We start from the raw sequence: 27,669 nt of genomic DNA, 5'->3' as shown, positions 1-27,669 counted from the left end.
TGTATTGTCATGCATCTATTTTTAGCCAAGGACATTCGGTTGCCAGACTATTTGGTTTTGCGTGCTGAATTAGACACAGTCATGTGAATGTTTCCGTCAAAGCCTGTCAAGGCTTATGCTTCTGTAATTTTTTTACAATTCGCTGTCATGCCACAATGCATTCATTGTGTGAGGTACAGAGTGGCCTGTTTTCTGCAGTGTTATGCGTTTACATGTATTTGATCATGTTACTGCCATTTTTTCCCGTTTCATACAGGGTAGAAAACTAGCACAGAAAGAACCTACATTTCCTTAGGCCAGGGGGAGGGATGCTTGCCCCCGAATGCAATTGAAAAATAAAAAAGGGAGAAAAAGCAAAAGAAACGGATTAAAGGATAAAAATCAATCGTTTGCTTAGAAAAAAACCCTTGATATTGACTTCCTTCCACTGTTAAAGGGTTTTCAGTTCATTGCTGATGAGTGCTTTGTCTCTTTCCCCTTCTCAAAATTTTTTCCCTTGGAAAGAAGTGCTTTTGCCCCCTCTCCCCCGAAAAAAAAACTTCCTGGCAACACCCATGCTTGAGGCTGAATTAATTCAACTAACAAAATTTGGTAAAAGACAAAATTTCAGACAAAACTACATGTATTGAAAGGAACTACACAGATGTGCTTACCAGTAACATTTGAAAATATTATTATCAAGAATTCATATCTGCCATCGGCAACATTTTGTCAAAAGTATGCACTTTGAACAATTTCCATAAAAAATACCTGCATTTACATGTATTATATATATGGGTCATTCTATAAATTAGGGGTCTGATTTTTTTTAGTGTCCCTGTCATGTCTGACATATGATTACAAAAGTTCAGAACACATTCTCTAACTTCCAAGAATGATGAATTAATGCAAATTACCTGCCAAACAAATAGTTTGAAATCAATTTCTGTGGCATTTCCTTGTCAAATCACACAGGTCAGGTTTAACAAAGACACAAAAATGTCACACTTTTGGACCCTAAATTTATAGAATGACCCATATACACCTCACAGAAATAATTTCAGTTAAAAATGAACGCAAATTGAAATGTTAACAATGAAACTGCAAATGCGTATAATTACATCCTGCATGTACTTGTAGTTTAGGGAAATCTATTTGAGAACTGTGGAGGTTGGATACCAGGAAAATTAATTCTTGTCTTGTGGTCTGTTTGTTTTTCAATACAAGAAGGAGAAAACATTATATTGGAGATTACCAGCTCTGAAAGAATGTGAGCGAACCACACAAATAACCATGCATGTTCTCTCTTTTGCTTCAGTTGGCTATTGACAGTCCAGTCAGCCCCATTACTAGCATCTTTCCTCTGGTCTTCGTTATCTCTGTCACTGCAATAAAACAGGTAAAGATTCCACTCATGCCATAGAACATAGGTGTACTTCTGTCCTACCATGGAGCTATTAATAGGTCCATGGTCCTACAAAAGGATTATCTCGTTAGACATGTGTTCAGTTAATGTGCAGTTTAAGTTTAGGGGAGGGTTGCATGGGGCGTTCAAGGAATCTTTCGAGGGAGGGTTGATTTGTAAAGGTTGGTAATGTTGAGAGCATCTTTATATCAAGCATGCATGTTAGGATGAGATAAGGTATGGTGGTAAGTGAATTCATCAGTTGGTATTAAGTGTTTGATTTGAGGTAATGAACAATGACCGAGGAGTGACTTTGTCACTGTTCATTTGAATGGCCTTTGACTTGGCTTAACTCAAGCTTGGACTTGTGAGAATTTGTGAGGATTTGCGATGGATTTGCAAGGACTTGTTTGGGTCACTATGGTCTTGAATGTAACCTTCAGTTGAGGTGAACGCCTTAAGACCAGGCGTGTCATGCGACCAGGGAATCGCGCTGAAGGTCACAATATGAGCAATAATTGCAGCACCGTAAACTCACAAAAAACAGTCTGGGATATCCATGATACAAGATAACATTTTATTGCAACTTGCCAAACTAAAGAACTTTTTACCAAGGGAACCGACACAGGTTTCCCTTTACCTGAAATTTCTTTCTTTGTCAGGTGTACGTTTCCCAGGGTTGTCTAGAATAAGGGGGAAAAATATACACAGGTGTGATGAGCATGTGATGAGTTGTACTACTTTGTTGAGTTGTGATTTTTGTCAGGCCTACGAAGACTGGCTACGACACAAAGCAGACAATGAGGTCAACAAGCGGCCCACCCAGGTGGTGCGGGACTGCCAAATCAAGGAGGTTCAGTCCCAGCAAATTCATGTAAGCGTTTTAGAGGCACAGACGGCTAAGTTTAACTCAGCTGTAAGCTTGACCCAAATATCAGGATTTATGGCTCATCAGTTTTCCCACGCTAAGCAGACTGCATTAGGGAAATAGTCACAAGCAAAATGCCTTGCTGACCGATAACCTGTTTTGCTGACCGATAATCTGTTTTAGTACCCAAGCAGAACATTTCTGTACTAAACAAGTTGGTGTTCCTCCTAGCATTTGTTCCTCGGACTCATTTCTCGGTTTGTTAGATTGCATTCTGCCGATTTCAGTATTTCACTGCTTTTATCTTCCAACTTCATTATTCATTCTGCTGTGCTTACTGCTCTGAGTGCTCAACTGAGCAGGGAGGTTACAAACAAACTGCAATTATCCCCTATAGGGGATATAGGGTTATCCTATCGTTAAATTTGAATAAAATCTGGTACCTTGAGTTATCTGATTGCACATAAATATAACAATCTGAATTTCCCAGACTAAAGACACTGTTGCTATACCTCATGATTGGGGGCAAGCTTTTGAATAGCAGCCACTATCTCTGGAATGGACCGGTGCCTTTGTGCCGTTCTTATCCATTGAGAACAGTGTAGTGTTGTAAGGCATCAACCAAACAAAAGCTTGTCCTAGGTCACAAGGTATAGCAACAGTGGTTTTAGTATGGAGAATTCAGAGTGTTATGTTCATGTGAATTTAAAGAACTCAGTGTACCAGATTTTATTCAAACTGAACTTGTAGAAGGCTAAGCCAAGTTGGATTATTCCATTTGTTCTGACAGGTGGGAGACATTGTGAAGGTCATGGTGGAGGAGGAGTTGCCCTGCGACATGGTCCTACTGTCTTCACAGAGTGAAGACGGGGAATGCTACGTCACAACAGCAAATCTGGATGGAGAGACCAACCTTAAGGTAAATCTCTGAAGAAAGTGTAACCAGAGTTTCTGCTACCACCTTAATGTGTGTGGTTGAGTTCTTCAACATCTCTCATTAAGCTAACGAGAACCTTGGTAGAAGTTGTGTACAGTTCATATGAGTAAAGTAGCCAATATTTCTTTGAAATAGTTTAGGGAATGGAATATTGTTGGTCACTTTGGTTAAAAACAACTATTTACATGCACCTGTTTTTTTTTGCTAGTAATGGTAACAATATCTTCTACACCTTGGCAGATCTTTCGATCGTTGCCAGACACCGCCATACTACAGGATGAGGAATCACTAGATGTGTTGTCTGCTATGGTGGAGTGCGAACAGCCGCAGCCAGACCTGTACAAGTTTATCGGAAGGATGCGCTTCTACACGCAGAACCAGCAGCCCACAGTCAGGTATTAGACAAGGGGGGGCGGGCTAAGTTTAGAGGCAACTAGCTCAAAGTAGTGGATCCAGAAATGTTTACATTTTCATGCAGAAGATTCCCATCAGTGAAATGAAAGTTTTTGAAAATTCCATCCAAACTACATCGATTGATGAGGTGTCTGTCGATTCTCCTTGTTTAGAATTTAATGTTTCAACAGTATTCAGTGTTCTTTTTTGTGTGTTTTAATTCATAGGTCACTCACAGCAGAAAATGTTCTCTTGAGAGGTTCCCGGTTAAAAAACACACCTTTTGTTTATGGTAAGATTCACGGCAGATTAAAAATCTTCCCTCATTGTCTGAGGATGCAAAGATGAAAAGGTTGCCACTAAGAGGAAGGATTTGTTTATGGCTCAGAACATGATTAGAGGAAATGCAGGCTTTTGAAAAAAATCTGCAATTTTTTGCCATAGATGGAACCTCAAATTAATTTGTCTTTCTTCACAGGGGTGGCAATTTACACAGGAAGAGAGACCAAAATGGCTCTGAATTCCAGACAAAAAGGCCAGAAACATTCCTGCATAGAGGGGTAGGTCCATATTAAAATGCAGAAAATTCCTAAGCGGTGCTTCAAATCTTGGACTGAGACCCAAAATGTACGGCTTCCATTTAAGTGTCTCTTGTCAAAAAATATTATCATCATCCAAATGTTTTGTCACCATGTGCACGTAGATTGTACAATGGTTTCCTTGTCAGCATTGTTTTCAAAGCAGAAATGATTCCTTAAGATTGAGCAAAGGGTGTATTATTTGTCTAAACAGCAGTTAAAAAGAACTGTTCCACAGGTACCCCTTAAGTAATTTTGAATCCAAATTTTTTGGCGGTAGTTCCATGAACAAGTACCTGGTGGCCATGTTGGTGTGGCTGCTGGTCCAGACGTCGATTGTGACAGGACTCAAGTTCTGGACGGACCGCCGCGACTTCATGGTGAATTCCTGGTACGTTCATCCAGTCGCCGAGGCATTAGGAGATCTGTCCGGCAGCGTGAGTATTGGAATCAAACGATTTGCTGAATTCTCAAGATGGGTGTTTCCAGAGTCAAAAATCATTTAATGACACTGCTCCACCTGTGCACTTCTTTTGGTAAGCTTGTTACTGTACAACTTTTGCAAGCCAGTGTGAGTTATCTGAAAAAGGTGTTTGAAACTGATCCCCGCCTATTTTGGAGATCCCAGAAGTTAGGTAATTGGGTGTGTACTCATGTTTGACTTCTCTTTTATTGCCAATTGCATTATTTTGAATACCAACAAATGTGATTTGAAAGTAACCATCTGTGATTCCTTTTATATGTCCTGTTTTTGCAGGGCATCGTCGTCTTCACAGATTTCTTGTCATTCCTCGTTCTCTTCAATTACATCATTCCAATCTCCCTCTATGTCACAATCGGTGAGTTTCCACTTTAAAAAGTCCATGGCTAAACTGAAGACCTCTTTTGTCTGCTGCCTAATGGATAAACATAGTTTAGTGCAACACTTTAGACCAGTTTACGACAACCTCGGAACATCAAGTTGTCCAGTATGGTAATGTTTGTCCACTTTTACGCTTGCCGTTTGTTCAAGGACATCTTGTTTCATTTGAGACCTCTGTTTGCTCATGATGCTAACCTGAAAAGACCCCTTAGCAAATTAGACAGCATTCCTTAGTCTGCAACTTCATAATTTCTTGAAGAGGATCAAGTACCGATTAAGTCGTCTTCATTTCTGTTTTGTTTTTTTCAGAGCTGCAAAAGTTCCTAGGTTCTCTGTATTTTGGCTGGGATTTGGACATCTATGATCCTGTAAGTATTCGGAGGAAATTCAACGCCATCTTACACACCAGGCAATTTTGCGAACAGTGTTTCCTCACGCAATGGTTATATTAACAACCAGATGACTTTGAAACTTTCTGCTACATTCCGTCCCATTGGCAATTTAGTCAAAGTACTCTACAGCCCAGTTGTCTTTTGTTACTGCTCTGTTACATTTCTCCCCGCACATCAGAAAGCTGACCTTCGTGCCAAGGCCAACACCTCTGACCTGAACGAGGAGCTCGGTCAAGTTGAATACATGTTCACGGACAAGACTGGCACATTGACGGAAAATGACATGCAGTTCAGGCAGTGCTCGGTCGACGGCATCAAATACGTAGAGGAGGAGGGCAAACTGGTACCCGACAAGGAATCAGTGGCTACTCCTGTAAGTTGACAATTTCTTGTCTTTCTTGGATGAGCAATGATTTGATACTTAATTGAATGTACTGACTCACATTTTTCAGAATGGTTCAAATCAACATTTATTTTATCTATTCTCTGATTTGATCTAGCATATCAAGATATATGTTTAAGGATTGCATCGACTTCAGGATTGTTTGTCATAGAAGTAGAACCAGTGAGCTGGTATCCGACAACCCATTTTTATCTATTTCAACCCATGCAGGAGGCAATGAAAGAATTCTTGCTATGCATGGCTCTCTGTCACACAGTCCATGTCAACAAAGACCAAGGTGGGGACGAGGTTGATGCACCAAACGCCCACGAGGACTACACACAGTGGCAGTACGAGGCCTCGTCCCCAGATGAAAAGGCTCTTGTTGAAGCCACTCGTAGGTGAGTTAGCGACCGGGTGCACACAGCAGCTGTCTATTGGTGACCAGTACAAAAATCACAGATTAGTACTTACCCATCTTTGGAGGTATTCTTATCGTAACTTTGGCAAAAGACACACTGTTTGTTGTACTTTTTCCTGGCAAATTTGTGCCAGTTAGTTTGGAATCAGCACTACAGAAGTTCCCTCACCTGGTTTTGCTTTTTTTTTTGAGTAGGCAATAAACATTTTGGTCTTTGATTAGTTTCTGAAAAGTTGAGATGGTCTCTGTATTTTGCTTGTTCTGTTTTCCTATTTGTTCTTCCATGTGACAGTGACACTGCGAGAATATTCTCACATTCACTTGTTTGTGAACAGGTTTGGTGTGGTCCTAACAGCCTCCACACAGGAGTACAGCGAGCTCATGATAGAAGGGGACCTGGTTCGATTCCAACTGCTGCATGTATTGGAGTTTGACCCCACCCGGAAATGCATGAGTGTCATCATAAGGACCCCTGAGGGTACGTGTGTCCCGGGTGTGTCTGGGCTTGAGCCTGATCGAGGTCATGTCCAAAAACTAGCTGCTGAAGTCTATGGCTATGCCTGTTGTCCACACATCCCTCCATATTTGCATCTGGCAAAGACTTAAACCTACATTAGCTGTTGACATAAGATTTGGATGGAACCCAATACCTAATTTCTTCAAGTTGATACTGTGCTGGTCTGTGTTTCATGGAGTCAGGAATTGCTACTTGAGTACATTTTTTACAGAGAGACAGCTTTTTGCTGTCCATACCACCGCTTTGCTCAGCACCCTCACAAAGATTGTGTGCATTCAAATGAAAATTCATGTGAAGTCGCATACACTCCTTTCATTTTGTTGTACAGGGAATGTGCAGGTCCTGTGCAAGGGAGCTGAATCTACCATCCTGGCTAGGAGTGTGACCGGACAGAAAGATATCATCTTGGACCACGTCAACGATTACGCAGTGGTCAGTGCCTTTTAAGTTTTTTCCACATGGGTTTTTTAAATTCTCTCTTAATATGCTGGCTAAACAGCAGATAACTCTTGAAAATGTGGTGTGGAAAAGTAGGTTTTTACACAAAATTACAGGTGGCTAAAAGTTTACTTTTCGAAGGAGTTCTTGAGGACTTAAATTTACTTTAAAAATAATTTTCATGAACCTGGGAACCATGTCATTAAATTTCATTTAAAATATTTTTCATGAACCTGGGAAATATTTCATTAGATTTAAGATACTGTTAAAAACTGACTGTTGGTGAAATTTTTCGTAGGATTTGACTGAATTTTTGGCGGAATTTATACAAATCCTGGAAGTTGTGGTAAATGTATGATATCTATTTGTTTACATTTGTAGTTGGGGCTTCGGACACTCTGCTTTGCCAAGAGGGAATTGAGTTACAGTGAGTACGAGAATTTTCATGATCAACTCCAAGAGGCATCCACAGCCCTTGAAAGCAGGGAAGAGAAGGTATGAGGTCATCACCTTCAAACTCCATCCAATCACTTTAATCTTTTCCACCAGTAACTTAAACAGAATTGTCTTGTCATTTTGCTGTGAGAGTATGGTGTCTGTTCATGTTGTAGCCCTGCCATGGTGAATAGGGAATTTCAATGTAGGGGTCATTTTAGCATCATTGTTTGTCCTTCAGCTCTTTTTTCCTGCCATTTTACTTCCTTTGATCCAAAGAACAAATTAGTAGAGTTTCAAAGCTGAATGTTGTTTACTTTCCTAGTAACTGTAAACAAACAACTAACAAAAAGCTTGGTCTCTGTGTTTCTCTGTTTTCACGAACATAAAAGTAATTGAAAATGTGTGTTAAAAAGTTGGTATTTTTCAAACACGTATCTCGGACTGTCTGCCTGGCAAGATTTTGAGGTTTTTGTCACGTCATGAAAACACTGATGATTTATCTGGTCACAAGTTCGTCATGAGTTTTTTTCACATGTCTGGTCACATGTGGCTGGTGATGGACGGTGACGGAGGCTTCACAGTTCATCATTGCAAATTGTCCGTTTTGACTTGACTCGAAAATGGATGACATGCGTTGGACTTTTGAGGATTTGTTGTGTTGTGAGGACTTGTGATATAGACATGAGGACTTGTGATGTAGACATGAGGACTTATGAGGACTTGCACTGCATGTTGTGAGGACTTGTGATGGGCTTGACCATGGGAATGTATGCACACAGCAGCAAGGAAGAGTTTGTGTGCACTTCGTCAGTACTCGCTTCCATCTGAAAGGTTGTAGTCATTTTCTGTACCTTTGCTGAAGGTTTCATCTTGTGATGTTTGATTTTCTTGTATAGCTTACCCAAGTGTTCAATGACGTTGAGCAGGAACTACATCTCCTGGGTGCAACTGGAGTGGAAGACAAGCTACAAGATGGCGTCCCAGAGACCATTGAAGCCCTTCGTACAGCTGGCATCAAAGTAAATACATTGTATTTGAATATGCTACCCCAAAACAGCAACATGAGACTATTTCTCCCATGATTTCTCCCAAGAGTTCGACAATTCTCCAACAAGTCCCCCAGATAGAGTCCCTTCATTTGATCAGATGAAGTATGTACTGCCTTATGAAATAATCTGGTGGTTGAGATGATGATTTTATGGAACCACTGTCTCATGTTAGGTTTGGGTGCTGACTGGTGACAAGCAGGAGACAGCCGTCAACATCAGCCACTCCTGCAAGCACTTCCAGCCTCACATGCAGGAGTTGATGCTGGTCAAGCAGGCCAACGCTCAGGAATGCGGGGAGACTCTCTGGCGATTCCTGGAACAGTGAGTCCATTAAACTCTTGTCGTTCTCTATCGCTGAGTCTGCTTTAGCTTTTCTAGCATGGCATCTGATGCCATCTTATGCTTAAAATAACGATTGAAAGTTTGGGGGACATATTGGAGAAATGATGGAGTGAAGAAATTGGAAACCGATTTTCTTTTCTTTTGTAGAATGAAAGCAGAACCTAAGGTGAAATATGCCATGGTCGTTGATGGTCCAAGTTTATTCCATGCCTTGGAACATCACAAGGACACGCTGCGAGACCTGTGCCTTAACTGCGTGGCTGTCTTATGCTGCAGGATGTCTCCACTCCAAAAAGCAGAGGTGAGGTTCCTCTCCGTGTGGAAACTTTACCAGACATTTGGCTAGTAACCATCTAAGAGGAGTTTTCGTTACGCATCAAACAGTACCCATCGTATCAACAAAGCTAGGAGACCCCTATTGCAGGCGAAGATTGCAGAGATGATACAACATTGATATGGCATTGAGGAGGGCAAAGGTTCAAATCCTGGTGATTGGCTTGGTAGTGACAATTTTGTGGAATAAGTTCATGTAATGAATTAGCTCCTCGTGTAGAGCACTTACACAGCATTCCAGAGGTCAGAGGTTTACATCCCAGGTGACAAATTTTTTCTGTTGTGTCTGAAAATTGAGATATATATCTATAAAGCTACCAAGATGCTGGAATTTCTGATGAACATTTCAGGTTTGTTTGTAACATTTCAATGATTGAAGTGGTTTTATAAATGTGTATTAACTGTTGATCTTTCAGGTTGTCAAGCTGGTGAAATTCTCGGACAAGCGCCCAACTACCATGGCCATTGGTGATGGTGCCAATGATGTCAGCATGATCCAGGAAGCTCACATTGGTCTTGGTAAGGCTGCTGTCGTTTTCCAGGCTTCTGGTCTCTGCCCTTATTCCCCTGTTAGCTTCACAGAATCAATGCCAAGAATTTGAGAAGAGGAAGTAAATTTTTTTTTAAATTCATTTGCAGTAACTTAAATCATACATTTGAATCAGTATGCCACCTTTGTGCTTGATATAATTCTGGGGAAAAGTTGGCAGTTGAGAGGCCTTCATGAAATTTTTGATAGAGCTAAGAAGTTAAACTTTTGAAAGTCCTGTGTGTTTATAAAGAAGTTTCAGAAATGGCATTGAAATCTAAATTTATGCAGAATTGGATTACTGATTTGGGACAGAATGATGAGATTTTCTTTCTCCTTTTGTTCTTTCATTGGCTGTTGTTTTCTTTCGCCAGGCATCATGGGTAAAGAGGGTCGGCAGGCCGTCCGATGTAGTGACTATGCATTCTCCCGCTTTAGGTTTCTTATACGGGTGCTCCTTGTGCATGGAGCGTGGTACTACAACCGCATTGCAATCACAGTACAGTACTTTTTCTACAAGGTGAGTTAGTTGGCTTGGGTTGGTATGAGTTGAGGTGGTATAGGTTGGGTTGGAAGAGCTTGGTTGGGTTGGGCTGGTTTGGGTTGGGTTGGTATGGGTTAGGTTGGTATAGGTTGGGTTGGGTTGGACGGGCTTGGTTGGGTTGGGTTGGGTTAGGCTGGTTTGGGTTGAGTTGGTATGGGTTGGGTTGGGTTAGTATGGGTTGGGTTGGTATAGGTTGGGTTGGGTTGGACAGGCTTGGTTGGGTTAGGTTGTAGGTTGGGGTTGGGTTGGATGGGCTTGGCTGGATAGGGTTAGGTTAGTGTGGATTTAGTTGGTGAGCTTAGGCTAAATTTGAATTTGTTGATTTGTTGCATTAAGGGATGTTGAAATGATCTAGGCCGTGATGGACATTCCAGTGCTGGACATCATGCCACTAATAATTGGATTTCTCAAATCGTCGTCAAACTGGTTTCCATCACTTTTTCTTCTCATTTTGCAGAATGTTGCCTTCATCACTGCTCAGTTTTTCTACGCCTTCTATTCTGCCTTTTCTGAACAAGTAAGTATGGACTTACTTGAAATATGCTTGAAAACTTACCCTTTATCAAGTACTATCACTTGGCACATAGGATTCCACACTCTCAACAGTTGTTGCGCCGTTAATTCATAATACCTCCCTTTCTTTCCCAGACCATCTATGACAGCTTCTATTTAACTCTCTTCAACATCACTTACACATCGCTGCCCATTCTCATCTACGGGATCGTGGAGCAGCACCTGTCCAGCGAGATGCTTGTTGAGAATCCCCGGCTTTACAGGGAGATCCAGAAGAACGCCAAGCTAACCTGGATCCAGTGCGTCTACTGGCTAGCACTGGGTAAGCTGGTCTAACACCCCAACTCCCATTCAGTTTTCTGTCAACTGCTCAGAAGTCAGTCTGATACCTTGATTGTCATTGGCCGGTACTTTAATGGATGTTTTGTGGTCTGTTGCTAGGGATTGTCACGGCATCATGTCATTGCTATAGCTCAAAGCCATAGCAAAAAACCTTAATCAAACACATCCTGGGTGTCAGTGGGACTGGGTCCCGGACTGCTGTTCTCAGTTAACTCTGACCTTAGGGCATCCCGACTTGACAACACTTGTAATCTTCATTTTTTGCCTTTATGTACTTAGAACTAGGTCCCAGACTCTTGCATTCAACTTTGCTTTATTCAGTAAACTAACCATGAACTCCCCCGACTTGACAGCAACTTTGCCTAATTCTTACCTAAAACCTTGTTTGTAAGTTTTCAATATTCCAAGCTCCTGACTGGTTTTATTTCACCCACATGTAGGTATGCTCCATGCCGTAGTGATTTACTACTTCACCATGTTGGTCTTCAAGAATGACGCATCACTCTACCCAGATCAAAAGGTGAGCGGCTACTATCACTGTTTGAAACAAAAGCCTGTTGAAATCTGAACTTTAACTTTATTCGGCATGAATGACAAATACATAATACTTGCAAGTATAAATATTCAATGATATGAAAATATTCAGATAGTAATCAGGTAAAGACACAGTCTCAAGGAAAATGCACGTACAGTGTCAAGGAGGAAAAATAAATGTGAATCAAAATGCGGTCGCCAATGGTTACAAGGACTTGGATGTTGTTGTGTCATCACATCCTCGTTTCTTGTTTGTTCACAGAACATGGGCAACTGGTCATTCGGGACCATTCTCTACACTTGTTGTATCCTGATTGCAAACATCAAGGTGAGCTTGAGGTGATCAATTGTGAGCTTGGAATTTAGCAATCTTGCCCAGTATTAAGGTTTGATTTGAGTAGACTTGTGTAAATCAAATGAATACCAGTCATACACATTTTCAAAAAAACACAGAATTTGAGCCAATAACCTATTTTTTGCATAGTAAATTCTTTCTGTACGTCAAACTCATTGGCCCTTTTTGCATCGTTAGAAAGTGTCCCTCTGTTGTATTTCATTGTACATTTAATGCGATTCAAGTGATTGATTTTTATTTATGTTTGAATTTTCAGCTTGGAATAGAGACTAGGTGCTGGAACTGGATCACAATAGGTGCCATGGCAATCTCTATTCTGGCCTATCCAGTGTTGACGTCCATCTATACTGCATTCGTATGGTGTGTAGTACTCATATTTATAGCCATCTCCTTATTGATTCCAAAATCCGATTTTTCCCAAATCCTGTATGTAATTATGCAACAACTTGTTTTCTTTTTGTTCCAGTACCAAGTCGAATCTAACTACTTTTTCTTTTATCCTTTCTTGTTTGTTTGTCAGGTACAATGTGTTTGGAGGATGGTAAGTTTTATTTGATTTCAGATATCTCAATGTTTCTAATACAAATGTTTACTAGCCCTGTGCATGATGGGTATCAACTGATCAGAGCAAATTGAAAATTGAAAAGACTCTAACAAAGTATTACACCGAACATTTTGTCCCCTCAAAAAGTCAAGGCAAGGTGTACCTAAAACATGCTGTGAAAAATACGGCATTGTTGCACCTGTAATAGATCAGTAGCCTATCATTAAGCCTTACAACAGGTTTTCGGCAAAAGTTTGTTTCAAGGTATAAAATGGTCTGGATTTGTGCTAGGAACAGCAATTTGTCCCACGATCAGATCACTGATTCGGCGCACCTCGTCAGTTCCTCTTTAGATTCTTTTAATTTTTTTTTCCAGGAACTTTTTCGACACAACCACGGTTTACTACGTCTTCTTCATGTCACTGAAGAGCTTGTCAGTCTGGTTTCTCATTCTCCTGGTCATTGGGGCCTGTTTCCTGCCGGACTTTGTTTACAAGACGTGCCAGCTTTACTTCTTTCCTTCGGAGAGCCAGATTGCCCACGTAAGTCCACCTTTCAGGAAGATACTAGTCGGTTGTTTGGTGACTTGTTTGGATGATGACAGCTCACATTGTTGGGACTGTGAGATTCTTTCAGGACAGGGTTTAAACAGTTCTTATTGGCAATATTTACTCTGGAGAGCTGCTTTGAATGTGTAACAGGATCGCTTAGTATAAACATGTAACGTCGTTGAAATCACTGATTGTGCAATGTAAATTAAGTTGCAACTGGATAGCTGTGTCCTTCTGATGCAGTGGGCCTGTTTGTTTCATGGGGATCTGGATCGTGATCCATGATCTGTCGTTAATTCACTGACACCAGAACCTGTCTAATGCATAGCACCAACCAGCAATGGGATCACTGATTGCAATCCAGATCCATGTGAAACAAACAGGCCCAGTGAATGCCACAACCTAGCTTGACCAGTGCTTACCAATAGCTTGACCAGTGCTTACCAATAGCTTGACCAGCGCTTACCAGGTCAAGCTGAGAATTCTAGAAGGTGCAGCTTGCTTGCAGGAAAACTGAACACTGCACGGTCAGATTTTGTTGCACAGAGATCTCCTGCAGACACACTTTTATTGCCTGCATTGTTCCTCAGTGGCCGTCTACAAATACTCTCAACTGCAGTTAACTGCAGCCCCCTCAAAGTCTGTAGACTGGATATGTGACTTCATTCATGTATCAGCATGTGAAAGAAGGCAGTACCCTCAAAGATACTGCACTGTTCTCTATGGACCTTGAGAGTCTATGAGAGTCTGTGATACCTGTTGGCTAATTGGTGTACATTTTGAGTGTACATATAACCAGAAGGCAGTGGTTTATTGTGAGTGTCCAACCTTTGTTCTGCTGGATTTGCCAAGCTGCTCTTAGACATTTGTCAATTTTTGCAGGTAAAGTCAGTGGTCAGTCACAGAGCAAGGATTAAAATGTAGTTGACTCGCCTACATTGTGTTCTGGCCACTCTGTGACTCCATATGTGAGCAGCCATATCTGAAATGGGTATATTGCCTGTGGCTGCGGCCAATCTCTGTGCTGCTGCCATTGGTAAAACTAAAGCCGTAGCCATGTAATCCCTGATTTGGACATGGTCTTAAGTAGACCTATCCCTACAGTGGAGAGAAATTCATTGTATTGCATGTGCAATTGCAGTTCAGCAAATATCATTTGGTATGGAGATCATCTGCCTTGTCACAAATGTTTCTACGCCCTCAACTTGTCTGCACAATATGTTCTAGCAGTCCCATTCCCACATTGGTTAATGTGAAGTTTGGCATTTCTGTCTCACTTCTAGCTTGTTTGAAAAATGAATCAGTCTGATCACCTATTTCAAGTACTGTATTAGTCATAGAACTTTATTTGACATTTCCTCATGGTGTGATGATCCAATTCTCATGGTTGTTCATCTAGTTGTTCTCGTTTCCATAGTTTTTTAGAAGCAGCAGCCCTACAAACCATAACTCACCAAATCCTGACTTCCGCGTTTCCATTCCTCATTCTGTGCACATGTTTCAGTACACCTGAGTAGTTCTTGCACCGCAACAGGATGGCGAAATTGTAGAAACACCCAGACAATTTGAAAGTTAATGTCTAGATACCTCAGGCATTCAGTCATTCACAGTTTTATGTATTATATAGAAATGTACCATTGCAGTTTTTACAGCTTATTCGTTTCTATTTAAGTGTTCACATTTTTCATACATCTTTCCCTTTTGAAAAACTGCTCCCAGTTTTTTCAGTGCATTTTACTGAATTTTTATTTAATAGTAAATAACTAAAATTTAATCAATTGCTGATATATAAATCTGTACTTCCATATATTTGCTGAGATTAAAAGTAACTTAAAGACAAAATGTTGCTATCTACTGATAGCAAGTGGACATTGGATGCATTGGTTAGGGCTGCTGGCTGGGATGGCAGCACCTACTTTTAACTCCAGACGTTTTTGTCTCAGCAGCCAAAAGGGTGTGCGCAAGGAAGCACCTTCATCTTGAGAGAAGTTCGCCTGCCTTGGACTGGGCGAGAACGATCAACAAGTCGGCAAGACCTCGTTTCAGAAAATATGTAGTTTGTGCCCTCCTCAAAAATGACATAAGTTTGAAAGTAAGAAGGAAAAGATGGGACATGTTTGATACTGTTTGTCTTCTTGAAAAAAGGCTTGGTGTCGCAGCTTTTTTTGTTTTGTTTTACATGAGTATTCCATTGCTTTTAGTACCTGCAGAGTACTCCATTTGGTTTTGTCACATGTAAGGAGAAAATTTGTACATCTTAACAAGCAATCTACACATCCAGCTCACTGCATAGTGGTTTGGGACCCTTTTGCCCTTCCATAGATTGCTATACTTTTGTCATCGTAACTAGCAAATTTCAACGCCGTTATGCATCTGTTGCCCTGTATACTTCTAAGCTGACCTTTGACTCCTGAGTCGACCTTTGAGTCTTTCAAAGGGATCCCCGGACCGTGTCTGTTAAAATTGGTTCAAGTGATAAGGAAGTGAAATTGAAGTCACTGAGGCGAGATTCAGAGTCTCTGTACTATATGTTCATAAGTGCACTTTGCAGGTGTTCTTAATGAACATGTTAATGAGCATGTGCGTAACTTCCAAGAGATTTCAAATTCAGTACCATGAATTTAAGAGAGATGTTTAACTTTTTAAGATGCCTCCGGTTCTTTTCGTGAGGAAGATAAAAAGTTACCATACGGAGATAAAATTGTGCCCATTCCCTTTCATGCCTGGTCTCTCCACAGTTAAAGTGGCACACGGGCAGATGCCATAAGCTGCTTGAGTCAGAGACTATGCTCAGGAACGGTGCCAGTTCGGCCAACCGACAGACAAACATTCCCCGCACAGTCTATGGCACTCTCTGATGCCCATCCCTCCCCCAGGTCAGACATGTCTTTTGACGCATCACTCTGTCACAGTCCCACTGGTGTGGTGGAAGAGGGGCAGAGGGGAGGGGGCAGATGAGGGGAAAGGGGGGGGGAGCTTGCTTGGGGCTTTCATCAGAAAGGGAAACCTAACTCATCAAGCAAAATGTTGGCTGTCTTCAGACTTGCATCTCACAAGAGATGCTTGGTACGCATTAGACCAATCCAAACCTGGTGGAAATTTGGAGTATCCACTTTGTGCATACCCACCCGAATAAGGGTGCTGTATTACTTATTACCAAGGCATACTGTTTGTTAACTTGCAGTATGAGACAGTCAAGCCAGTTTAAGATCACAGTACACCTTGAAGGGAGAAAAAAAACAACACCCAACAGAATATCTGTCACCCCAAGAAGCCGGGGGAGGGGGGAGCACAGAGGTGTTAAGGTTGCCACTGCATCACTTGTTCCATCTCAAACATAAAACTGACAAGATTTCCCCAGGAGGGTGTATCAGCACTCACTTTGCCAAGCTTACCTGCAAAAAAAAAATTAACAAGGTGCTTGCTTGTGTGAGGTTCAGCTTTTGAGAATTAAAAGACCTAAAAGCATATGGAAGTTACTTTCCATTGCTGAACTAACAAGCCCTGTTTTTTTTCTCATTAACAACTTTTGCTGTGAAAAAACCAAATGCCACTCTAGAAGTGCTGCTTATCTGTCTGGCTTAAGCATGCGGTAGTTTTAGGCAGCTTGTGCAAATAGATAAATATCATTTGATAACCTAGGCAAAAGCACATGAGCTGTAGACAAGCTGTACTGCTTTACAAAGTGTTGCCTGCGTCAGATGGTCCATCCATGTGACCCAGTGCAAACCAAACAACTGGACTTGAATTGTCCTTCCTTGCACCCTCTTGAGAATTTCCAGTCAGGCGGCCTCATGATGATGTCATCCTGAAATCACACCAAGATATCCCATCAGGCATCTCTCATCATGATCTCCTCCTGTAACAGACCTGTAGTATGCAGTAAATCAGACAACATCATTCATGGCGGCAGCTCCATGTTGATTCATCTACATCTGCACCTATCAGATTTTGTGTATAATTTTGTTTGCCATGTTTCTCTGGTTCCCTGTAGCCCAGTTAGCAATGGTAAATACAACTTCACATATTGATAAAAGGGAACAGACTAATATTTCTTCCAGCTTCAGTTTGGTTACGTTGCTTTGAATGGTAGAAAAGCAAGCTGGCTGACCCGTGAAAGAGGTCTATAGTGAAACTTGTGGAAGTGTTTTACAATGATATACATGTACTAAGCATAGGCAGAGGCAGATTCAGAACCAAATTGTTGGAATTGAGGCAAAATTGTTTGCGATGAGGCTACATTTATGGGCTTCAAATGTGCTTTTTGAAGAGATGGGAATGAAAAAAAAGAGGAAAAACTGTGTCTCATTTTTCCCAAAGACTTTTAAAAATCTTTATCGGGGGAGGGAGGAACATGGCCCCTGTTTGGCCCCCGTGGATCTGCCTTTGAGCATAGGAATACCAAATCCGGTTACCAGCCAAGTGGCATGCAGTGCAGATTGCTTGTGACTGCTTCCTACCAGACCTCTGCCAAGCACATCAACTTCGTAAGCATGAAATTCAACCCTGATCTATATAATTTACCGGCAGAGTTTTAAGTTTCCCAAAGCGGAAATTTGTGTAATCGAGGAGAGGCTCGAGTTCATGGAATCACAGCATGGATCTGTTATAAAATCGTTTCCTGTGTTTGATCTGATACATGGCTCTTCTACTGATTTCAAATGGGAAAAGAGTTCGTGGCATATATCTAGAATATTGAAGAAGTTTTAACCGTCAGTTTGGATGTAGATCCCTTTTGTTGTTGTTCTGGTTCTTTTAGTTTCTGTATTTCTAACCATCCTGAGCCTTTGTGCATGTTAAAACCCTTTGTAAACTTTACTGCTGCCTCGCGTTCAAAAAAGGAGTTGCAACTTTCCTTAAGTCCTTTATAAAATGTCTACTTGAAGTAGACTTGTGCTAGTCCTGTATTGTCTAGTGGTTGTGTTGTCCTTCACATCTTTACTGTATGCCTGTAGAGTTTATTATACTTGATAACATTTTAGCCCTATTTAATGAGAGAACTCTATGGGCAGCTTGCCCTGTGTGAGTGAGGGCATTTCATGGAATCAATTATTTCCTTTCTCTTTAAAGTAATGTGAGATTTGCTCTGATTGGACAGTCTTCAATATGACCTTTACTCCGATTTGATAGTGTTCAAACTAGTCCAAGATAGGCAACGAGAGCCCCTTTGTCTCAAATGCATTGGAAAATGTTGCCTCCAAAGTGTATTGTAAACAGCAAAACTGTCCATAAAGTTCGGAGAACATTTTACCAAAACTCAATAGCGTCCTCCTATTGTGTCCACCATACCTCAAATACTAATACATGTAATGGTAGGATGCTCTTCTTTTCAGAAACCACTCTAAGAGTTCTGAGAAGTTATACAACTACATCGTGCCATTTCAGTACCATTTTATTGGAAACTTACTGCATGTTGTTGGTTTAGCTTTAACCACAATGCTTTCATGATTTCTTTCATCCATGCATCAACCATTGTAGAGGAATGTTTCATACCTTAGCTTTGTGAATGGCAGATATTTGTCATGTGATTGTTATATGAAAGTTCTCATTTGGAACCAATGTTCTTGGAACGTTTTCCCCCTTACTAATCCTATTTTGTTTTAAATTACAGCATGTCCTATCGTGGAATAATTATACAGGTTTGCCTGGTTCCGGTAGTTGCCTGATTCCAAGTAATCATCAATTCAGCTTAAAAAAAAATAATTGATAATTCATTTGTTTCTTTTTTCCTTGGTGATGCACGCATCTGGGCAGAAGGCAGCTGGTATGTGCTCATGGTTCAGCTTGGCTTGCCTGTACTACCAACCCTCAGAGGGGTTGGTCCTTGCATGCCCTCTCTCAGGGGATGTGGGTATATGCAACCATGCCCTAGGTATGATCGCTTTTGATGAATGGCGCCCCCAGTAGTTGTGTCTTGTATTGAAATTATCCTCAGTTTTACAATATATATTCAGCTGATCTTTCATTTCTCTCCTTTTTTGGGAAGATTTGATGTCGTTGTCATTGGAATGGGAACCAGAGCAGTATAGCTATATAGCCTATCACTTAAAATAAATCACAAGGATCGTATCCTCAAAATAATGGTACCATTATCTAAAAGAAATCTTGATCGCAGTTTTCCATGACCTGAAGGACATGCTCTTTTTACCCATAATGTGGATGTCTGCTTGGGGCTAATAATTCAAGAAAAATGGATACTGTTCAATGCCTTGATTGAATGAGAGGCACAGGCTGGATTCTAACTCGAGACCAACCATTCCAAAAACCACAATACCATCCTATCCAATTGCCGAGCTCCAGATATTAGATAGATAGATATATCTGTATTGCCATGTTTAGTTTTGTTCCCCTATACTTCAATTACAATGATTGTTGTAAATCTGTAGAGCAGAGTTTTACATAAATTCATGTTCAGTGTTCACAGGTCTTGTTTTGTTGTGACTGCACTCTGCTGAATGTTGTGCCTTTGTATATCGCTGTAACAATGTGAAACATCAATCCTTGTCAAAAAATCAAGACTTAAAAACAAGTGGAAATCAAAGCTTACATTTCATACAACAAATCCAATTCAGGTAAACTTTGCTGCATTGGAAAGGGAATCTGCAGAATATCGCTCAGTGGTCTTTAAAAAGGTCAATTTCCACAGTGAGCTAATGTTTTTCAAGAAACTGGTTGTGGCTGTCAGTGAACTCAGAATATATGGTTATTTCAGGTGTCTGCTACTTGAGAGTATGGGGTTCTGTTTCTCATTGTAATGGTATGGTTCTGGAGTATTTCTGATCGTCCATCGGCGTGTTGTAACAGAGGCTTTATTCTGTTTCCTTACTTCAGTTGTATCAGTTAGTTCAATCCATGGGCAGCCACTAGAGTGCATCATGCATGTCTCTTGATTCTAATACAAGGGAAATGGCCAAGGAGCTGACTTGGAGAGGGGTTCATGTTCGGGAAATATTATCAGTCCTTGTAGTCATACTCCGAGTTCAGACGACGTTGGTTAATCTGTTGAAAGTGGCTGAGGCTACTGTGTATTATTGTTCTGTGTTGCTCCCATGGACGTTGGTTAATCTGTTGAAAGTGGCTGAGGCTACTGTGTGTTATTGTTCTGTGTTGCTCCCATGGACATTGGTTAATCTGTTGAAAGTGGCTGAGGCTACTGTGTGTTATTGTTCTGTGTTGCTCCCATGGACATTGGTTAATCTGTTGATAGTGGCTGAGGCTACTGTGTGTTATTGTTCTATGTTGCTCCCATGCAAGTCTTGTGATTACTCTGTGGCTCTGTCTACCTCTCCTTGCTTTTATGCAAAGTGTACAACATTTGAGTGCCTGACAGAAGTTGGATTCATAGTTTATTTTGTGTTAGCAGCTTTTGTTTGGCTGTGTGAAACTTGAGCATGGTTTAAGTTTTGGTTTTTTCGTGACAGTTCTTGAAGTTTGTAGCAATTTCAACTTAAATTTGAAAGCTCTGATGGGACACTAACTTACATTGCGTGATTGCGTACCTCAAATAGAGAGGCCATCACCAGAGGCCACGGTGCACACTATACTTGAACAAGATCGGAGTGTAAGCCCTGGGGTGGAGGAGGTATGTAGAAGCGAGGTTGATACTCTTGTGTGAGTTGGCATGAGCTGTGGTGTGCTTTTTGTACTTCTGGCTTGTGTTGTATAATGGTTCTAAGAATTGCATGAGTTTCTGCATGGAAGATGTATAGCACCTAACCTAATTATTTTAATGTATGGTTTTTGAGTGAATGAAGAAGAGAAATGGAAACTTGTTATAAAGCGTTGGTAAATTTCAATGAAATTTCTTTAAATGTGACTTCCATTAAAAAGAAAACGAGTTTGCCATTTAGCCCACTGCTTATTGAAGTGCAACACATTTTGCAGTTTTGACTAACGCATATTGCCAAGGTTTAGAATTTTGTTTGCCTTGAAGGTTGACTTTCATTTCAACCAGCTGCAGCTGTTTATGCCATGAAAATAATTAATTTCCATTTTATATATTGCGTATTGTTTTATCAATAAAATTGCATGTGCCTGTTTTGTCAAATAAAAATTGTTTTAAACGAATAAACTTGTTTTAAACGAAAGTTATTATTATGCAATATTAATTTGATATGAGGAGAGAGTGAAATTTAATTTGAAGAATTCTAAATAAAAGACAAAAGCGTATTTTTTGTAATGTGCAACTTCTTCCCAAAGTACCTGATAGTTTACCAAAAAACTACATGTGTGTGCTTACACATGTTAAAACTTCCTTTGTTCTTTTGTGAACCAGATTTGTAACTTTTCTGTGTGTTTGTAGTTACATTATTAGGTATTGTTCTTGTCTTTATTTTTGGAACTGTTGCTAAAAAGAAATATAGATAGAGTTGGAACTATATAATCGTTCACTGTGAGCCATTCTGCTGATTGAAAAGAAATATAGATAGAGTTGGAACTATATAAAGGATCACTGTGAGCCATTCTGCTGATGGAAAAGAAATATAGATAGAGTTGGAACTATATAGAGGTTCACTGTGAGCCATTCTGCTGATGGAAAAGAAATATGGATAAAGTTGGAACTATATAGAGGATCACTGTGAGCCATTCTGCTGATGGAAAAGAAATATAGAGTTGGAACTATATAAAGGATCACTGTGAGCCATTCTGCTGATGGAAAAGAAATATAGAGTTGGAACTATATAAAGGATCACTGTGAGCCATTCTGCTGATTGAAAAGAAATATAGAGTTGGAACTATATAAAGGATCACTGTGAGCCATTCTGCTGATGGAAAAGAAATATAGAGTTGGAACTATATAAAGGATCACTGTGAGCCATTCTGCTGATGGAAAAGAAATATAGAGTTGGAACTATATAAAGGATCACTGTGAGCCTTTCTGCTGATTTCTTCTGTTCTATTTTTCCCAGTGTGTACTCGTAACAGCATTCTGGTTTCACACATAACAATACCTTTTTAGACCTCTTTTTTTATTAAAAGATCCGTCACAGTTTTTGTCTTACAAAAAGAAGATAATTTTTTTTCCCTGTATCCACAGTTGTCGTTCAGCTTCTGTACTCATAAAATACTCGGCTTAGTCACAGTTGAGAATGATTTGTATTTATTGCTATTTCATTTTGCAGCTATTAAAAGGCTTCAGTGCTAGCATTCCTTACTAACTTTCCTCAACAGGCTATGACAATTTAGAAGCCTATGCACTTTGTTGACGTTGCTGCTGATTATGAAGGGGCCATCTTTGTTTATGTTGATTTGACAAAAAAACTTCTTTGGTTTAATAGTCTGGTTCTAGGGATGTGTTTCACCAGTGTGTAGGGATGGACTGCATTCAGTAGGGAAATAGACAAAGATGGCCACTTCGTGCTTTAAACTCAAGCAACAGGTGCTGCATCCTGAATCCTCAGATTCAAAGCATGTTCATTTTAGTCACGCAAGTCATAACATTGCACTTGTGGCAGTTGTAATTGTGTAAATTCCTTTCTCCTTTGTAGTGCATATTGCGCTTAAGATTAATTCATTTCATCACATTTCCAAGCCATGCATTTCACTCATTTAAAGAAGACTGATCATATGAATTTATGTTCACTTGGGGGGGTTCTTAATTTCTGGCAGTTCGAGAAATCCCCATTTTTGACGTAAATTGTGTGGTGACAGTTGCGTTTGATATCTATTTGGGCTGAAGATAGACATGAAGAAGTCCACGTTATTCTTGTTCCAGTGTTGCCACTCAAATTGGAAAACAAGAAATTGATGGTCTCGCATAAACTTTATCAGGCTTTGAGGCATTTGATTACATTATAGCATTGCTTGTTCAGCTGAAGTAACATTCTGTTTTTCACTTTGTACCTATTTGACTAATGAATGCTTCCATAATTATCTATCCCCCCTCCCTTACTATTAATGTTTATGATGCAGCCAAGCAAACACCCAACCAAGCCTACACCGTTGGCACCCAAGAAGCCGGTGGGGTTCAACAGTCAAGGGAGACTGAACCCAGCCTTCGAAGGAAATGTCGCCAGCGATGCAGTGGATGAGGGTGCCCTGACCCTAGGGACCTACAAGCTGGCCTATCAGAGGGAAGAGGACCAAACCACCAAGACAACTCCAATAACAGTTTTGTAAGGTCGACAAACAGGCTTATTCCCCCATGACAATAACTGTTACCAGATCCCAAAGAATGAGTCCTATGGTCATTTTAGTTATTATCAGTTAGCATTAGAAAGAGGAAAACTGAGGCCTTTATTTTGATACATCACCCTCTTTGGCATTCTATTGAGTTTGGGCATTTTTAAGGTAAAACATGTTTGAGGTTTATACTGATTTAAAGTTGCATAAGTTTATCTTTATAGGCTCTGAAGTGGCTCTGGGCTGCTAGGCTTGGTCTCCGTTACCAAGAAAGATTATAAGAGTGACTCCAAGGAACTGTAAACCGTGTGTTATGGGTACAAGATTACTTGGTTGTAACAAAGTAAGCATTGGTTTATTTCCCTTAAAGCGTTGGGATGCTATGTGGTGTCTAGAAATAATGGAAATTCTGGTTGTCGTGGTTGTTAGCTCAGGCAGCACATTCCATATTGTAGGTTTATGTACAAAGAAAGTGTGTACTAATATACTACTGGGACAGAAACTCACGAAAGCTAGTCTTGGGACATTTTAGAGAATTTTAATTACAGAAGGTCAAGTGCACTTCGTCTGATTTTGTTCTGCATTTTCTGGGTGAGAGTTAATTTGCATTGGATCATTGCTTTAGGATATGAAGTAAGCTTATCTCCCCTGAATGAAGGTACTTACAATGAGGGTGTTTGTGAACTGGAAATTTTTCAATTGATGTATTATGGGCTTTGAATTTTCTTTCTGTTGTGATTCAAGTGTTAAAAGCCATCAAGTGGAGAAAATTGAACCAAAGAAAATGTTTGTCTTTTTTAAAGAAAAAGTGCAGTACTAGGAGGTGATGGTAACCTGATAGTAAAAGGATTTTCCCTGAAACGTTTTACCCTTCAAATATGTGAAAATAGATTCAGTTACTGTCCACAGGAAAAGATGGGGTCATTTGCATTTGAACCGTAAGACATCTCAGTTTGATATTTAAGTTTTATTTTGAACGTAAGTCACCTCTGGTATTACAAAGATATCACTTGTTTAAAAGTGCCGAACCAAACAGTCACCATCAACAGATTTTTTTATTGAAATCTGTGCCTTTTTGGGGGGAACGTTTGAAAGTTATTTTGTTACACTGGACTGTATAAAGCAGCCAACGGCCAAAACAATGTAACTTGCAGCTTTCATTCAGACTCCACTGAACGGTTGCAAATAGAGAATGAACATGTATTTTTGTGAATTAGTGATTTAAGAATATGGTTTTGATTGGATTAAAATTAATGATTTCATCGTTTCATGAAAGTTTCTGCGATACTGTCGTGAATTCCTACTATTCTGTATACATTCCTAATATAGAATATTTTTTTCTGCATTTTTCACTTCGCATTGTGAGCAAAAAGTGCCTGTTCAAATGACAATAGTGTTTGGTTATACACGCCCATTTGAGATGTTTTACTGGTGTACTTAACTATTCTTTGACCTTTGTCATTGTGTGAACAATTTGTCTTTCAAAGCTCAAGGCTTGTGTCATACTTAAACACACTGTCCTGACAAATAACTGTAACATGATGAAACTTTTAAAACCTTAAGTCAGTTATTTTCCTGCTGTAGTGGAGCACAAAGTAATGAATAATCAATGGTCAAAGTCATTGTATAGGTTGTCTTACATGCAGTTGTATCTAGAAATTTTGTCAATTAAAATATTGATTTCTCTTAAATGTATATGACCATAAATTGTTTTTAAAGAATTAAAGAAGCAGTTGTAAATTTCAAAATATCGAACATTGATAAAAGGTTGAATGACATTAAACAAGGCTAGTTTTTTTTTGCAAATTGTGATTTTTATCTGGTGAAACAAACATGACATGTGACTCACTCTGCAAAAATGGGTAATAAGTCGCGCAATACCAAAACACATAATGGCCTGTTCTATTTGGAGAGGGCAAAATCTCTTCAAAACATTTTGTGTTTTTCCTTTAATAGCTGCTATAATATTTATATTTTCAGAATTTGTGACTACAAACATGGATACTGATGAATAAAGATGAAATATTGATCATTCAGTAAGAAATCCTACATCACATTGTGTTTCCAAGCTGTACACTTTGAGCTTTTTCTCGAAATGTGCTTTTCTTGATTCCAAAAATGTAGATTTACAAATGTCTATATATCTCCAGAATGCAGTGCACTACAGGGGTCATTCATGTATCAAATTGTAGCTTCTGAAGTACAGAATCCAACCATATCAAAAACTCATAACCTGAATCTGGCGACTTATTACCCATGTTTCTAGAGCTGGTCACATATTTTCAAATGACCAAAACAAGTTTCCCAAACACTTTTTAACTGTTTGGAATGAGCCTTTCTCTTATTATAAAGAATCATCAGATGGTGGAAGATGGTGGACAAATGTTTAGCTGTTTAGTAGGTTAGTTAGTTTGGCGGCAAGACGCCACTTCTTGAGTACACACGGCGACGTTTAAGTGTGCTTGTCAAGGAACTACAGAAGAGATCTGTCAAATGACAGAAGCACACACAAGTCAAAGGAGTCGTGACAACTCGTGAAATAGAGCCTTGGTGTTGAGGCCAGGGAGGGTGGAGCAAACACGTGCCTCTCCTTTAGCCTTCCTCCCCCTACCCATATTGCCCCACCCAGGTTTCTGTAAACTGTTCTCTACATAGTGTGAAATGGTTGTCATTTCAAAACCTCTACTGCCCTTCACTATTTTTAAAAAACTGTTTGTTGTGCGATGTCAAACACCCATTTGAATTAGTGCTGCTGCATATTTTGTCAAGGAGAGGGAAACTATACAAATCACCACCCCTTTTCGGTTTTCCCGCCCCCTAAATAGGCCCTTTCACTGGTCAAATGTTTCTGATAAATTCACGTTTGTGCCTGTTTAGCCGCAGCTTTTAAACTTTGATGAGTTTTTACAAATGGGAGAAACACACTGAGCACTGTCTGTCGTTTGTTATTCACTGTCATTCTATCGGACTTTTTCTGTTGTGAACAAATATGCACAAATATGCCTTTAAAAATTGCACAAATAGTTTGAAAAAATGAAACGTTTGTACAGCCTGGGCCAGTTTGAGAGAGTTGCTTGTTTGACAATATGCTTAGCACATTTTGAAACTTGCTGAACAAACTGAAAATCAACAAGGAGCTTGCCAGAAGCTGGTGTTCAGCTGTGCACTGTTTCAGCTAAGCAGTGTCCCAATTGCTAAGCATGCTTGTGCAGAATGAGAGCTATTGAGTGACTTACAACATTATGACTGACTTTGACTTTATGCTCAAGCACCACAGAGTTAGACATAATTCAACTCTATTAAAAAGCACATAGTACTTTTCCCCAAAATTGCAAAAGTACTTCCCTCAAACACTTAATGTGAAATTTTTACATAAACACTACAAAAAATCAGCTGATTTTAAATTGTACTATTTTTGCTATTTGTGTATATGAAATCTTAATTTTAGGTAATTGTTAATGTTAAAATATTTGGATTGGTAATCCCTGGCTATCACTGTACTAAGCTTTCAAGGAATTGCTTGAGAAATCAAAATATTGTAAATAAGAGAATTTATTGCAATCTGAGATTATTTTTTGTCAGTGGTCCTGGGAGAAAAAAGCTGTAAAACTTACAATAAAGATCATGAAAATGTGTACTTTTGTGAAGTATTTTCCTTGTGATTACAGAGACTGATTAAAATTATGAGAGTTTGGCAGAGTACGCTATCTTGTGTGGTTCAGGGTCATTATTGCCTTGGAAAGTAGAAGGCTTCGACGACAGAGTTCAGATTGAAATGGGAAACTTAGCTATGTCCCAAGCAGTTACTTCACTGTGAAGACTTTGGGACCTCAACCCCCACTCCCCCTACTCCATGGAGTTTTTTATATTCTTCTTTGGGTACAGTGATTAATATTTGGATGAAAAAATGTATATAACTTCAGCAAAAAGTGACTAGCACTTGAACAATAGGAAGCAAATTTAAAAGTCCCAACACCCTAATACGTTTGCTGGTTGTTGTGAAAGAAACCTCATTAGCATAAATGTTTTAAAATTTTCCTTTTCAGCAATGTTTGTACCAGTAGACAAATATTTTGCAAATACATAAGTATCAAGGGAATTATTGTTTTGACTGATCTATGCGTGTGGTATTGTGATTTTTTTAAGTCTAATATGTAAATGACAGAGCTTACATGTTAAAGCGAAGTCGGAGGGCAAGGGCTTTGTATCACTAGGATAAGCTCGAGTAAACAATGTGTATTGATTGTAATTAAGACCTGTTAATAATTGAATTAAAACAAAGAACAGCCTCTAGGGCACAG

The 27,669-nt window shown here is 39.8% G+C and overlaps 1 protein-coding gene across 7 annotated transcripts in view; it reads left to right on the top strand.

The window, feature by feature from the left end:
- The window catches only part of LOC110981664 (phospholipid-transporting ATPase IF-like), a 32,323-nt gene extending 5,253 nt beyond the window's left edge, over window positions 1-27,070 (top strand). The window contains exons 4-32 of one of the 7 annotated variants that reach the window (XM_022239422.2): window positions 1,298-1,378; window positions 2,151-2,258; window positions 3,043-3,171; window positions 3,430-3,584; window positions 3,810-3,874; window positions 4,061-4,142; window positions 4,441-4,597; window positions 4,918-4,999; window positions 5,332-5,390; window positions 5,593-5,787; window positions 6,028-6,197; window positions 6,553-6,695; window positions 7,063-7,166; window positions 7,554-7,667; window positions 8,507-8,629; window positions 8,832-8,980; window positions 9,149-9,302; window positions 9,751-9,853; window positions 10,238-10,383; window positions 10,865-10,924; window positions 11,056-11,242; window positions 11,703-11,782; window positions 12,059-12,124; window positions 12,408-12,511; window positions 12,672-12,692; window positions 13,072-13,237; window positions 19,001-19,118; window positions 20,755-20,828; window positions 23,159-27,070. In XM_022239422.2, coding sequence (XP_022095114.2) covers window positions 1,298-1,378; window positions 2,151-2,258; window positions 3,043-3,171; window positions 3,430-3,584; window positions 3,810-3,874; window positions 4,061-4,142; window positions 4,441-4,597; window positions 4,918-4,999; window positions 5,332-5,390; window positions 5,593-5,787; window positions 6,028-6,197; window positions 6,553-6,695; window positions 7,063-7,166; window positions 7,554-7,667; window positions 8,507-8,629; window positions 8,832-8,980; window positions 9,149-9,302; window positions 9,751-9,853; window positions 10,238-10,383; window positions 10,865-10,924; window positions 11,056-11,242; window positions 11,703-11,782; window positions 12,059-12,124; window positions 12,408-12,511; window positions 12,672-12,692; window positions 13,072-13,237; window positions 19,001-19,118; window positions 20,755-20,828; window positions 23,159-23,365 — 3,402 coding nt within the window. In that variant the 3' untranslated portion in view covers window positions 23,366-27,070. Of the gene's footprint in view, window positions 1-1,297; window positions 1,379-2,150; window positions 2,259-3,042; window positions 3,172-3,429; window positions 3,585-3,809; window positions 3,875-4,060; window positions 4,143-4,440; window positions 4,598-4,917; window positions 5,000-5,331; window positions 5,391-5,592; window positions 5,788-6,027; window positions 6,198-6,552; window positions 6,696-7,062; window positions 7,167-7,553; window positions 7,668-8,506; window positions 8,630-8,831; window positions 8,981-9,148; window positions 9,303-9,750; window positions 9,854-10,237; window positions 10,384-10,864; window positions 10,925-11,055; window positions 11,243-11,702; window positions 11,783-12,058; window positions 12,125-12,407; window positions 12,512-12,671; window positions 12,693-13,071; window positions 13,238-15,189; window positions 15,339-15,984; window positions 16,123-19,000; window positions 19,119-20,754; window positions 20,829-23,158 lie in introns of those variants that run through there. The other 6 variants (XM_087145343.1, XM_022239430.2, XM_022239432.2 and 3 more) reach the window with 6 other exon arrangements.
- The last annotated feature ends 599 nt before the right edge of the window (window positions 27,071-27,669 follow it).

This window comes from Acanthaster planci, linkage group LG14 (assembly GCF_054643075.1).
Source record: "Acanthaster planci isolate LZ-2023a linkage group LG14, COTS_SCS, whole genome shotgun sequence".
NCBI classification, from domain to species: Eukaryota; Metazoa; Echinodermata; class Asteroidea; order Valvatida; family Acanthasteridae; genus Acanthaster; species Acanthaster planci.
The sequence above is the reverse complement of the archived record's forward strand: the minus strand, read 5'-3'. Positions and strand labels throughout refer to the sequence as shown.